This window comes from Terrapene carolina, unplaced genomic scaffold, assembly GCF_002925995.2.
Source record: "Terrapene carolina triunguis isolate 2854851 unplaced genomic scaffold, T_m_triunguis-2.0 Scaffold68, whole genome shotgun sequence".
NCBI classification, from domain to species: Eukaryota; Metazoa; Chordata; order Testudines; family Emydidae; genus Terrapene; species Terrapene triunguis.
This window is the reverse complement of record NW_020664419.1, coordinates 11729203-11744013: the sequence shown is the minus strand read 5'-3', so window position 1 is coordinate 11744013 and position 14811 is coordinate 11729203. Positions and strand designations below refer to the sequence as shown.

General features: G+C 41.4%; 1 protein-coding gene across 1 annotated transcript in view; it reads left to right on the top strand.

Annotated features, from left to right (window-relative positions):
• DMTF1 (cyclin D binding myb like transcription factor 1) overlaps nucleotides 1–14811 on the top strand; it is a 60816-nt gene that overhangs the window by 29513 nt on the left and 16492 nt on the right. Inside the window, exons 8-12 of the mRNA XM_024212912.2 lie at nucleotides 287–319; nucleotides 1542–1651; nucleotides 5029–5257; nucleotides 6820–6971; nucleotides 13955–14170. Coding sequence (XP_024068680.1) covers nucleotides 287–319; nucleotides 1542–1651; nucleotides 5029–5257; nucleotides 6820–6971; nucleotides 13955–14170 — 740 coding nt within the window. The remainder of the gene's footprint in view (nucleotides 1–286; nucleotides 320–1541; nucleotides 1652–5028; nucleotides 5258–6819; nucleotides 6972–13954; nucleotides 14171–14811) is intronic.

The following is a 14811-nucleotide window of genomic DNA, read 5'->3' as shown; positions in this document are numbered from 1 at the left end:
AGCCCTTCTTTAAGGCATAAGTGGGCCTAATTCTGATTTCTCATACCTGACAAGTAAGTCCATTGAAGTTGAAGGAGTTACACCAGTGTAAAACTAAATGCGAAGAGATCCAAACATGTTTAGAAATGAACAAAGATCAATAATTTACCTTTAATGTGCTTTTAAATATTCAGATTGTTTCCCTCAGTTAGAAATTTTCTTTTGTGCTGTTAGTAGTACATTGTGTATGGCTAACAAAAAGTGTATGTTTCTGTTCTAAGTAATGTTCTTTTTATTTATTGCATAGGTATACTCCTGAAGAAATTGAAAAGCTCAAGGAGTAAGTTTTGCATTCACAAGATCTTGTTATCTAATTTATTTATAACAGTTTTTAAAAAGAATTTTATAAAGATTTCACTATGAACATTTCAGTTCAGTGATCATAGGTAAATTGACTGCTATAACTCTTTTCTCCAAAGTAGTGGTGTACCAGAGTAGTTTGAAGGGCAATGAAAGCCACTTTCTGGTCAATTTCTACTTGGATGTATTTACAGATGTAAATACAGCACTTAGCCAAACTAAGGTTGATGTAGTCTATTGAAACCAATGATACTTCAGATTTTCATAAGTATAACTGAGAGTAGTTTGGTCCTCTTTCTTTAGAGAGCTTGAGCAGGTTAACTGTAAGGATGGTTGAATGGTCAAGCATAAGATTCCCCTTATGAAAACAGATGTTGGGAGACTTCACCAAGACATCAACGAGGGTCCTTGAATCTGGAATACACACCCTTGGTGTGACAGAACCAAGGATATTCTGCAGGCTTATCTGTTTTCCCAGGCTTTTCCTGAAGGATTGATTGGGTTGATTAGGATACAGCCTGCATTGATGGGAAGAGTGGAGGATTTAAAGTGGGAGTTACTTTGTTTGGATATTAATCCAGTTGAAGTTTCGATGTGTTTTGTAAGGCACCTAGAGTTTGAGATAGGTTCATAATAAATTGAAATTAATAAGTAACCATGGTTAATATTTTAAGCCACTCTGAGAAGTGGTGAAGGAAGGGGAATGCATAAGCTTTAGAAATAGGAAAATAGTAAGGCAAGATGCAGAGTAAACTGGCTTCCTGGGCAGGTGAGTTATAGAATTCCCAGTTTTTCAGCACCTATTATACCAGGCTTCATGAGTATTCCCTGTACCACATGCAAAGTCTCCCCTTGGGAATAGATAAGAATTTGGAATGGGAGTCTCACCTTTCATCTGAAAATCTCAGAACATGTTTCAAACAATAATTAGTTAAGCATCACAACATTCCTATGAGACAGGTAAATATCATTATACCTATTTTACAGATGGATAAACTGAGGCATGGCCAGGCTAAATGGCTTCCAGCATCATGTGACAAATTAGCAGCAAGAATTGGGAATAAAACCTTGACATTTTGACCAGTCCCATCTACTGTGAGACTGTGCTCACACTCCAATAATATAATATTTATTGTTGCCTACCATGCAGTATAGCTGTGTGAGTCATTTGAACAAAATGCTAATAAACTGTATCCATTTAGGTTAAGAATAAAGCATGGTAATGATTGGGCAACAATAGGTGCTGCACTGGGAAGAAGTGCTTCATCTGTCAAAGATCGATGTAGGCTGATGAAGGACACCTGCAACACAGGTATGGTATTATAACACACAGGTATGGTAGTATAGTGGTGTCAGTAAAGGATATTCTAGTTAAGGCTGTGTCAGTTTCCCCATTGTTATCTCTTTCTGTTATTTTTAGAGATTTCCTGTTCTGTAGGAAATTCACTTCAGGCTGAGGCTTAGCATAAAATTGGGTAACTTTATTTTAAGTCTTTTTATTTCTAATTTCAGGTCACAAAGGGCAAAAAAATTACAATGTATGTGTAACTTTTTTTGTGGGCCTTTAATAACAATCTTGAGCTCTGATGTTCCTATGGTACTTTTCATCACGATGAATTACAAAGTATTTGATGCATTTTAATCATTGGATATTTACAAACTCTCTCTCTCTCTCTCTCTCTCTCTCTATATATATATATAGGTGTCATATCACTCAGTGCTAAATTGTAGCTATCGCTGAATTACAGTGAAGAAACTATTAAACAGCACATATCAACACTGCACAATATTGTAGGACAGGAAATGAAATATACTTTATTAAAAATGAAGGGGAAAATTAGGTAGCCAGTATATAATTACCCAATTGAAATTTGGCCAGGACTCTGGATTTAATACCCATGTAATTTCCCATGGGATTGTTAATGATATTCAAGGGGCCTGGAACTCTGGTTTTATGTCTCATCTGAAAGTCAGCACTTTTAGCAGAAGTACTTTGCATCATCGTTTCAGTACTGACCCAGAGTGAATGTGGCATACATATTGAATCACCAGCATTACTTCCTGCCGCACTTAGGCTTTTCCTTACGTGTTTCGCATCCAAACACTGACAGCTGGACTGCTCAGTTTGTGAGATTTTATGATCTTGTACCATGAGGTGTTTCGACAGCAAGAGATTAATCCATAATGTTGACTCAGTATCATAAGGATATTTTACTGCAGATGAAATGTACATGCTTGGATGCTATCATGATGTGTGCTATAGAAAGTCGTAAAATAGGTTAATAACTTCACTACCACTTAATGTTAGGAATCAGTGACCCAAAACTGAATACGCTGTTCCATAACAATCCCTAAATATAGATTGAGGTGCTCCTCAATGTGTTGTGATTTTTTTTCCGTAGGAGGACTCCCCAGGGATCTGTCCCCTTATTTTCAGTGATGTCTCAGTTTTTTACCCAGTTTTACAGATAAGTTGACTTGCCCAAGATCACAAAGTGAGTCGGTGGCTAAACTGAGATGAGAGCCCCGTAATCACCTCATGGCTGAGTTTCTTTGCTTCACCACTGTCACTGTTTCATGGAAATTATATTTTTGCCAGAGAGACTTGTGGAATTAAAGTTGTAAAAACATTTGTGAATCAGAATTCAAACCTTTACAACTTGGCTAATCGCCAGGTGTGTAACTCCTAACTGAGGTAGCTAACTGGTGACCTAATTTCCAGGTGTGAAGTCCCCTGGGGGGGGGGGGAGCTCAGCGGAGCTCCTGGATGTAACAAAAGAGAGTTCTTGGCCACTAGGACGTGAGACTGGGAAAGACTCTTGGAAGCGAGTCTCTCCTGACCTGTCTGCTGGTACCTGCTTATCTGCTCATTCTCGCACTCTTGATAAGACTTATCATCCCACCCTCTGCCAGTTCCTGATTCTTGTGTCAGGCCAGGAGCATCTTTGGGCAGACCAGTCACACTGGAAGATGAGGCTGTGTGTGCAGAAAAACTAGCATTGAGCTAGAAGTGGCTTGATGTAGGGGTGTAAAGATTCGTAGTGGGAGATTGTGAGGCTTCCCATCTGTTAGTTGGGATATGGTATGTGTCTCCTAGTATTTCTGAGGAAGCAGTGTCTTGTTTGATTAAGGAGAGCACTAACATACTGTGCTGATTTGGCATACAAATAAATAAGTAGTGGAGGAAGGAGCCTGAATGAGGGGGAGGATGATGATAACTAGAACAGAGTATGCTTGGTTTTCTCAGTATAGATCTGAATATTCCCATTCTTATTGCTCACAGGGGCAAAGATGTTGCCTTTAAACAATTAACTCTTTCCCTGCTGCAGTGGACCAACAAGCATTTGAAAGAGTTAATGATGTACTGTTGGAACATCTGACCGTCAAAGGGATGTACCTAGTACATAGGGCAACTCCTATATTAGTCCAGGACACTATGACTGTTTGAGGTTATTGTGACGTTCCCCTCTGGTGTTATCTGGACAGGTGATCTGCTAGGTCACTCCAATCCTTGACTCTGGGAGCCAGCCTTACCCTGCTCTGCTGTGAGAACCCTCTCTCTTGGGCTGTTCACGCACAGCCTCTGGCATGTAAGCTGCTCCTTGGATTGTGCAACCGAATGACACTGGCCAAATCGCCAGTCCCAGACACAATCCTAGGAACCTCCATCTTGCAGTGTCCTGTTATGCCCGCTGGACACTGCAAGCTCATATGAGTTCGTCAATTTAACAAAGAAATTGATATGTACCAGACTTGTTATCCCAAGGGGAGCCTCTGACATGATGAAGCCAAACGCACTGCTTCAGGTAGAATAAGCAAACAAATTCATTAACTATGAAGATAGATTTTAAGTGATTATAAGTCAAAACATAACAAGTCAGATTTGGTCAAATGAAATAAAAGCAAAACACATTTTAATCTGATCTTAACACTTTCGGTGCCCTTACAAACTTAGATGTGTCTCACCACAGGCTGGCTGGTTGCTCTTCAGCCAGGCTCTCCCCTTTGATCAGCACTTCAGTCACTTAGTGTGGTGTCTGTAGATGTAGGTGGAAGAGAGAGGAAGAGCATGGCATATGTCTGTCCCTTTTATTATGTCCTTTATTCCCTCTTGGCTTTGCCTCTGCTCTCCCCCATTCAGAGTCAGGTGAGCATTATCTCATTGCAGTCCCAAACTGACCAAAGGAAAGGCGGTGACTCACTTGAGAGTCTAACAGATCCTTTTGTTGTTGCCTAGGCCAGCGTCCTTTGTTCATGTGAGGCTGGGCTGGGTTTGTCCTATACATGCCCTGATGAGGTGTGAATTGCCTCTCTGTTCTTGAAGAGTTTTTTGGCTGGGCTTGCTTTAAGCCATGAGGATACGTTTTCAGCCTCATAACTATATACATGAAATTATAACCTGTAACATTACTGTAACAACAATGCTCAGTGCATCATGAGCCTTCTGGAGACACCCGACATGACAAACTTTGCATTGGATACCACGCAATTATTTTACAAGGATGAACATGAGGGTGCTGGGTATTCCCCCAAGGTACAGAGCATCACAGTTATGCAAGTGGTTAAACTCCTGAAAATTGTAGTGCTGCTTCCAATCACAAAATGTTGTATGGTTCCATATCTGCTATTCAGATTAAGATGGCTTGTACTGTTGGTTAACTTGCATGTTTTTGTCCTTTATTTTGTTAGGAAAATGGACAGAAGAAGAAGAAAAGAGGCTAGCAGAAGTGGTACATGAGCTAACCAGCACGGAGCCAGGTGACATTGTCACACAAGGGGTATCGTGGGCTGCTGTGGCAGAACGGGTCGGAACACGCTCTGAAAAGCAATGCCGTTCCAAATGGCTTAACTATCTGAACTGGAAACAGAGTGGCGGAACTGAGTGGACTAAGGAGGATGAAATAAATCTAATCTTGAGGTTTGTGTTCTCAGTTTAAAAAGTTTCATAGTAAAAAAGTGACACTAGTAGAATTCCATTGGGGTCCCTTTTGCTGATTTCCCAGTCACTAAGAGATCTCAAGAACACGCCAAAAATGGCTGCTGTGTTCAAACTTCCCAGAGATTTCGTATTGAACATTATTTTTGTTTTTGTTTTTTTAGTGAATTTTAGTGCTCGTGAAAGGTGTCAGATTGAAAGCCCTGGAGACTGAAGTCTTCTATTATTCCACAGAACAGGTACAGCACAGGCAGCGACCGTGCAAGCTTCCCACACACTGCCCCACCAATGCGCTTCAACCCTGAACTGGAGGGTAGTTCAGTCTCCATGCTCATTCAGTCCTTGGCCTCTCTGCTGAGATTGCCAACGAGGGTCAAGTGTGGTGGTGGTTTCTGTGATGTGGACGCATGTCCACAAGAAACTAAACTGAGACCACCATTTCATGGAGGCCACCAGTTTGCACCACCTTTGGTCCCTACCTGAGTTAGAGTTGAACTGATAACCAAGTGGTGAAAGGCTCAATAGTCCACTAGAAACCTTCTGAGCCATTCAGTTCCTCTTCTGTTTTGAATACTTTTAACTCAGATTTTTCAGCCAGTCAATTTTTTATTATGATTTGATAATTTTCTTGGATGGCGATAAAAGGGAGAGACAGGCAGAGAATCCAAACATGATTTACAGCGCACTAGTCACTGCTTTATGACATATATTCAAAATGATTAACCTGACTAATTGTAAATTACAATACATCCTGGTTATGTTTCTTAGTACTGGTGTGCAAATAGTATTGATGCATTTAGTCTCTCACAGTCTGTCCAGTCATTCATAATTCATCCCTTTAGGATTGTTCCTTTAGCTAGCAGGTACAGTCAGTACAACTACTTGGTCTATGAAGAGGGCTTTTGCAGCTTACAGGCAAAAACCCTTCCCCAGCATAGTGTACAAATTGAAGGGAATTCAGGGATGATGATTATTCCTACAGATTGTAGTAGAGCCCACAGGGTGCTAGATATTTGCTAACATATATGAAGACAATCCCTGCTCTGAAGAACCTGGAGGGATTGTTTTTGAGGAAAGTTTTAAATAGTTAACTATGTATAACTTACCTAAGAGAAATCTAAGGGGAGACGTAAGTCCATACTAAGGAGAGATGGATGTTATTTAGGGTAAAAGAAGAGTATAACTAGGAGTGATGGGATGAAATTAAGAGAGTGAAAGCTTAGGCTGAATATCAGGAAGTATTTCCTGCCCAGGAGATGTATTAGGGGAATAGTTTCCCAAGAGAAGTGTTGCAAGCACCATTGCTTGGGAGATTTAAAATTAGTCTGGACAGAGCACTAGGAGGAAGAACAACCTGCATTGGCAGGGAGATGGACTGGATGAGTTAATAGGTCTAATCCATCTCTGACATCTGTGATTTGCTTGACATCTGGCAGCATGGAGCCTTGGAAGCCTAAATCCATTCTTAAGCAAAGATGTCTAACGTCCCTTAAAGGCCTGAAGGCAGCTTCTGACAGATTCCTTTTTTTCTATAACCCTGCCAGGATAGCAGAGCTTGAGGTGTCCGATGAAAATGAAATCAATTGGGATCTACTGGCTGAAGGATGGAGCAGTGTCCGCTCACCACAGTGGCTTCGGAGTAAATGGTGGACAATTAAAAGACAGATTGCAAACCACAAAGATGTTTCATTCCCTGGTAATGTATTAGTTACACATTTTGTTCTCTTCTGTAAAGGATTTATTATTTGTATGACAGGAATGCTTAGAGGCCACAACCACAAGTGGGGCCCCACTGGGCTTGGTGCTGTACAAACCTATAGTAAGAGCGTCCCTGCCTTAGATAGTTTACAATCTAAATAGACAAAATGAATCAACAGGCTACAGTCCCCCTTCCAATTCCCCACTCACCAGACAGAAGGCTATTTGCTGCCCAGAGTGGGAATATCCACTGGTATCACTGAAGACTGAATTGAGAGTCAGAAAAGCAAAGGCCTGGGCCTGCAACCCTGTACATGTCAGCTGCTCCCACAGCTAGTTGCACTAGGGATCACAGCGGGAACAAGAAGGGAGGATGGGTGGCTTTCTAGGAGCCATGTGCCACTTTACCTACAGATGCAGTAGAAAGTTTACACTGTGGGATTGGAGGGTGAATCTGGTGTTTTGGAGCTTTTCCCAGTTGCACTGATCCTTTCTGTCCTGCAACCTCTTGAACTAGTCTGCCCCCATCTTCTGCAAGGGTGGGAGAACATTTTATTTCTCTTTGCAATGTTATATGCAAATTATGACACTAGGAATTGTTTGATTGTAACTTTGAAAAATGCAGTATTTTTTTAAACAAATACTCCAAATTTGGGGTTTCTGTAGCTTGTTTATTATGTACTTATTTTTCAAACATGCTAGAATGTTATAGATTCCTGAGAAATTGAGTTTGCACAGAGGTTTAATATTTATAATTTTTTTTTCTGGGTATGAACTAAAAGCTGACTAATGTGTTGACCTCTCTCTAAATAGAGATACATATTGTTGCTTCACAAATTCATAGAATCATAGAAATGTAGGGTTGGGAGGGACCTCGAAGTCGTCTAGTCCAGCCCTCAACTCCTAGGCAGGACCAAGTAGACCTAGACCTAGATCATCCCTGACAGGTATTTGTCCAACCTGTTCTTAAAAACCTCCAATGACAGGGATTCCACAACCCCCCTTGGAAGCCTATTCCAGTACTTAATTGTCCTTATAGTTAGAAAGTTTTCCTGAATATCTAACCTAAACTCTCTTGCTGCAGATTAAGCTGATTACTTCTTATCCTACCTTTAGTGGATATGGAGAACAATTGATCACAGACCTCGCTATAGCAGCCCTTAACATATTTGAAGATTATCAGGTCCCCTCTCATCTTCTTTTTTTTTTTTTTTTTAAAGACTAAACACACTCAGCTTTTTTTAACCTTTCTTCATAGGTCAGGTTTTCTAAACCTTTTATCATTTTTCTTGCTCTCTTCTGGACTCCAGTTTGTCCGTATCTTTTCTTAAAGTGTGGCACTCAGAACTGCACACAGTACTCCAACTGAGGCCTTAGCAATGTTGAGTTGAGTGGGACAGTTACCTCTCATATCTTACATATGACATTCCTGTTTATAAACCCCACAATGATAGTAGCCTTTTTGGCAACTGCATCATATTGTTGACTCATATTCAATATGAGATCCATTATAACCCCCAGGTCCTTTTCAGCAGTACTACCACCTACTTATTCCCCATTTTGTAGTTATATGTTTGATTTTTTTCTTTCTTTCTAAGTGTAGTACTTTGCTCTTGTCTTTACTGAATTTCAGCTTGTTGATTTCAGACCAATTCTCCAGTTTGTCACGGCTGTTTTGAATTCTAATTCTGTCCTCCGAGGTGCTTGCAACCCCTCCCAGCTTGGTATCATTCACAAATTTTATAAGCATACTCTCTGCTCTGTTATCCAAGTCATTAATGAAGATATTGAATAGTACTGAACCCAGGACTGACCCCTGCGCAACTCCACTAGATACATCCTTCAAGTTTGACAGCGAACCATTGCTAACTACTCTTTGAGTATGGTCTGTCAACCAGTTGTGCATCCTCCTTACAGTAATTTCATCTAGAGCACATTTCCTTAGTTTGGTTATGAGAATGTCACGTAGGACTATGTCAAAATCAAGAGAGATCATGTCCACAGCTTCTTCCCTATGCACTAGGCCAGTAACCCTGCCAAATAAGGAAATTAGGTTGGTTTGGCATGATTTTTTTCTTAACAAATCCATGTTGCCTATTTCTTGCAACCCTGCTACTCTCTAGTATGTGCCAACACCCTTGAGTTCAAAATTATGTCTGCATTTAAACAATTACGTTCATCCAAAAATACATCCTCCCCATCATGCTAAAGAAAACAGCTTTTAAGGGTGGACAGGAAAACAGAAAGGAGAGAATGAAAGAGGTAGAGAAAAACATGAGTACAGGACTTTGTATTTTAAAAGGTAAACTCTGCCTGAGCCTGGGATCACTCCAATGCTTGTGTTAGGCTCTGCTCTGTATCTGCAGTAATGTTCTGCTTAACAATAACAGCAGCAGTGAGAGCACTGAGCCTTCCTCATCCCAACCACTTCAATTGGGTGTTGACTCTCTCTCCTGGACTCAGATCCATGCTTAGAACTGCATGTACTTTAGAAAATGAGATGGGAAAATGGTGTGTGCATGTGTTTGAGTTTTTCTCAAGAAACAACGTCCAGATCTGATGGCACTGGCCTATGCAATGATCAGAGAAAGCCATGGTAAAGAGCCAGTGGCATAACTGAAGCCCTGAATTCTAATCCTGTTGAAATGTCCTGGGAAAAGGGGTGTGTAGCTGTGACACTTGTGTGTCAGTTCCCTGACACCACAAACGCCACAGGACTCTGCCAGCCTGTATTTTGCCTTGCATGTTAATACTTAGTATACCCCTGTGCCCAGATTCCCCAGAAGCATCCCCTGGTAGTGTCTAGCCCCTGCCACTGAACATTCACAGTAATTACCAGGTAAACTGTCCCCAAAGAGACAGTGTTCACACAGGTGGAAGGTTACAGTTCAGGATTATGTCATAAGAACAGCCATACTGGGTCAGATCAAAGGTCCAGTATCCTGTCTTCCGACAGTGGACAATGCCAGGTGCTCCAGAGGGAACGAACAGAACAAGTAATCATCAAGTGATTCATCCCCTGTTGCCCATTCCCAACTTCTGGCAAACAGAAGCTAGACACACCATCCCTGTCCATCCTGGCTAATAGCTGTTGATGGACCTATCCTCCATGAACTTATCTAGTTCTTTTTTGAACCCTGTTATAGTCTTGGCCTTCACAACATCCTCTGGCAAAGAGTTCCACAGACTGTCTGTGCGTTGTATGAAAAAATACTTCCTTTTGTTTGTTTTAAACCTGCTGCCTGTTAATTTCATGTGGTGGTCCCTAGTTCTTGTGTTATGAGAAGGAGTAAATAACACTTTCTTATTTACTTTCTCCACATCAGTCATGATTTTATAGACTTCTATTATATCCCCCCTTAGTCATCTCATTTCCAAGCTGAAAAGTCCCAGTCTTATTAATCTCTCCTCATACAGCAGCTGTTCCATACCCCTAATCATTTTTGTTGCTCTTTTCTAAGTCCAATATACCTTTTTTGAGATCAGATAACCATATCTGCACACAATATTCAAGATGTGAGCGTATCATGGATTTATCTAGAGGCAATATGATGTTTTCTGTCTTATTATCTCTCCCTTTCTTAATGATTCCCAACGTTCTGTTCGCTTTTTTGACTGCCGCTGCACATTGAGTGGATGTTTTCAGAGAACTATCCACAATGACTCCAAAATCTCTTTCTTGAGTGGTAACAGCTAATTTAGACCCCATTATTTTATATGTATAGTTGGGAGTATGTTTTCCAATATGCATTACTTTGCATTTATCAACATTGAATTTCATCTGCCATTTTGTTGCCCAGTCACCCAGTTTTGAGAGATCCTTTTGTAGCTCTTTGCAGTCTTTCTGGGACTTAACTATCTTGAGTAGTTTTGTATCATCTGCAAATTTTGCCACCTCACTGTTTACCCCTTTTTCCAGATCATTTATGAGTATGTTAAATAGGACTGGGCCCAATACAGACCCCCTGGGGGACACCACTATTTACCTGTCCATTCTGAAAACTGACCATTTATTCCTACCCTTTGTTTCCTATCTTTTAACCTGTTACTAGTCCCTGAGAGAACCTTCCCTCTTATCCCATTACTGCTTACATTGCTTAAGAACCTTTGGTGAGGGATCTTGTCAAAGGCTTTCCAAAAATCTAAATACACTATATCCACTGGATCCCCCTTGTCCACATGCTTGTTGACCCCCTCAAAGAATTCTAGTAGATTAGTAAGGCATGATTTTCCTTTACAGAAACCATGTTGACTATTCCCCAACAAATTATGTCATCTATGTGTCTGATAATTTTGTTCTTTACTATAGTTTCAACCAGTTTGCCTGGTACTGAAGTCAGGCCTACCGGCCTGTAATTGCCAAGGTCTCCTCTGGAGCCCTTTTTAAAAATTGGCATCACATTAGCTATCCTCTAGTCCTTTGGTACAGAAGCTGATTTAAATGACAGGTTACAGACTACAGTTAGTAGTCCTGCAGTTTCATATTTGAGTTCCTTCAGAACACTTGGGTGAATAGCATCTGGTCCTGGTAACTTATTACTGTTTAGTTCATCAATTTGTTCCAAAACCTCCTCTAATGAAACCTCAATCTGGGACAGTGCCTCAGATTTGTCACCTAAAAAGAATAGCTCAGGTTTGGGAATCTCACTCACATCCTCAACCATGAAGACCGATGCAAAGAATTCATTTAGTTTCTCTGCAATGGCCTTATCATCCTTGAGTGCTCCTTTATCATCTCGATCGTCCAGTGGCCCCACTGGTTGTTTAGCAGGCTTCCTGCTTCTGATGCACTGAAAAAAAAATTGCTATTACTTTTTGAGTCTTTGGCTAGCTGTTCTTCAAATTCTTTTTTGACCTTCCTAATTTATATTTTTAAAATTTTAATATGCAATTTTATTATACAAATATTTTATATTTTTGTCCTTTATAACAACTCTGCACTGTAACCTGTTTGTGGTGAAAACAAATATAAGTTTATTAACAAAGAACACAGATTCAAGTGAGTACTGAGAAAGAATAATGGAAGCAAAAATGGTTACAAATAAAACAAAAGTAAAACACGCTTTCTGGAGACTAAAATTTAGGCTACAATCCTTGTCTAAAACAATCTGTCACTTAAGCTTTTCTGCAGCACTTGCTGATTTTCTGTCATAACCAGGATCCAGATTTTCAAGAATACCCTGACCCCCTACACCATCAAAGGGGTTTCCTCTGTAAATAGATAACAAAAGGGGTGCTTTTTCTTTCCTTTTATAAGCCAGTAAACCTTTGAAGTGTGTCCTCTGGAAGTGCCCTCCCTGTTGCTTGTTCTCCTGTGTGCTGTCATGTTGAATTTGCATCCCCCCCCCAACCTGTTTTTCCTGTTGTCTTAATAGCAAATGGAGCTTCTTTTGTATTGGTTCCACAATGCTTAATTTACGTTGGAGACCAGGAGATAGCTACCTTCCCTCCAGTCTGGAAGAAACCAGATTCTCCCTTTGTTTGGTTACAGACTTTAAAGCATAATATCAGTAACTACCCATAATTCCTATAGTTTGAAGGCATACATTTCACAATGATAGTAATGACCAATGAGTCACCAGCTTTTGTTTGATACTTCACACAACATTTTTATAGATAAATTCTATGACAGCAGTGTGTTAGGGGAAGCAAGTTTGTCGGGCCTGATAGGAGTTGCTGACACAGAGTAGTGAATCACCAGTGGGCCTCTGTGTCATAGTAGCCTACTTCCCTAGGCAGAGCTGGAATGGAGGCTGATCTTTTTTAACACATGCCAGCATAAAACACCCTCTAGTTCAGAAGGATTGTTGTTAGAAGGATAGAAAGAGAGAGAGAATTTAGATTGGAGTTTTGGGTTTAAACAAATATTTAGATGGAGAGGAGCAGACAGAGAAACAAGGAAAGAGTGAAAGAAGAACAGGGAGAAAGTCAGATGGAAAGGAAAGCAAAAGGCAGAGAAAGAGATGAATGAGACACAAGGAGAACAAAAGATGGAGAACACAGCCAGGTAGGAATTACCAGACACTAACAAATCCATGGTTAATGTAGACCACTTTCCTGTCCGTTCTGCTGATTGATCTATCTGATGCTGGCCTCTATCTATCCTTTGGCTTCTTTCTCCCATAAGAAGTACCAGCGATTGCACTCAACTTGTTTGTGCAAACAATTCTGATAAGGTTCTCATCTTCAGATGACAAGTCTGCAAAGCAGACATACATCTCATTCTCCCAGGGTCCATGCTGGCTGTGATGTCTTCTTGAAAAAGCATCATCTTGTCAGGGGCTCAACTGAAAAAAGCAAAGCTGGGCTTCATATGGAAGGCTGCATGGTCTCTCACAAGATTAGTGGTGTCCTGGCCTTGCAGCATTTCCAGTCTTTCTTACATGCTCGATCTCCCTGCTCAGGGTCTCCCTCCCAATTCCTCTCTGGCCTTTAATCATTTGAGAGACATGGTCTTTGTTGCAAGTCAATGAACAATGGCTCTGGCTTTAGCTAGGCAGATCAAAGAAGCATGAGCCTGAACTGTTGTCGAAATATGTTTATGCTGTAAATGCTCAGGAAGGTCCCCATTTCGTATGGACACATGCCTCACCCACAGCCAATGAAAACATAATGGGATGGGGCTGGTAACTAGTTTTCAAGGGCAGCAGTAAGAGAAGCCCTCTGGTTAAGAGTTTGTGGTTCTGTTCTGTTCTCTGGGCGCTTAATGTATACCTCAACAGGGGAGCACTTACTCTTGTCCCTATTCCAGCGAGTGCTCCCTTTGGGGTGAAAAATCAGTGATGCTCTACTTGGATGGCTTTGATTACTTTCCCCACCAGCAGCACATGCTCTCTCAAACCCCGGGGGCTCTTGAAGTTACAAAGAGTCCAACAAGTGAGACCCTCAGATTAGATCTTTCTTAGAGATCTGATGCACAGTGTTGATTCCAAATGCCCCTCTTCAGCATGTTTGAGAATGAATTTTCTTTTTCTCCCTCAGTGCTAATAAAAGGTCTTAAACAGCTGCATGAGAACCAAAAAAACAACCCAGGGCACCAGCTTTCGGAAAACAAATCTGGAAGTGGGTTATCAAACGCTCATTCCAATTCAGGGGTTCAGCACGTACAGATTCGAGTGGCTCACTTGGAAGAGAATGCAGGCAACTCTCCGAGTCCTATGGCAGCTTTGCAGATTCCAGTCCAGATTACTCATGTCTGTAAGTAGTTGAAACTCATATTTGTTATGTCCTGTAATAAAACCTAAAGGTTTCTTGTTTTAAGATGATTAGGGCCCTACCAAATTCATGGGCATGAAAAACGCATCATGGACCGTGAAATCTGGTCTTTTGTGTGCTTTTACCCTATACTATACAGACTTCACGAGGGAGACCAGCGTTTCTCAAATTGGGGGTCCTGACCCAAAAGGGAGTTGCAGGGGCAGAGGTCACATGGTTATTTTAGGGGGTCGAATTATTGCCACCCTTATATCTGCGCTGCCTTCAGAGCTGGGCAGCCGGAGGGCAGTGGCTGTTGGCCGGGCACCCAGTTCTGAAGGCAGCGCCCCGCCAGCAGCAGTGCAGAAGTAACGGTGGTTATACCATACCATACCACCCTTACTTCTGCGCTGCTTCCTTCAGAGCTGGGTGGCCACAGAGTGGCAGCTGCTGACTGAGGGCCCAGCTCTGCAGGCAGCAGTGCAGAAGTAAGGGTGGCAATACCATACAATGCCACCCTTACTTCTGCACTGCTGCTGGCAGTGGCTCTGCCTTCAGAACTGGGCTCCTGGCCAGCAGCTACTGCTCTCCAGCTGCCCAGTTCTGAAGGCAGCGCCCCTACCAGCAGAAGTCAAGGTAGCAGT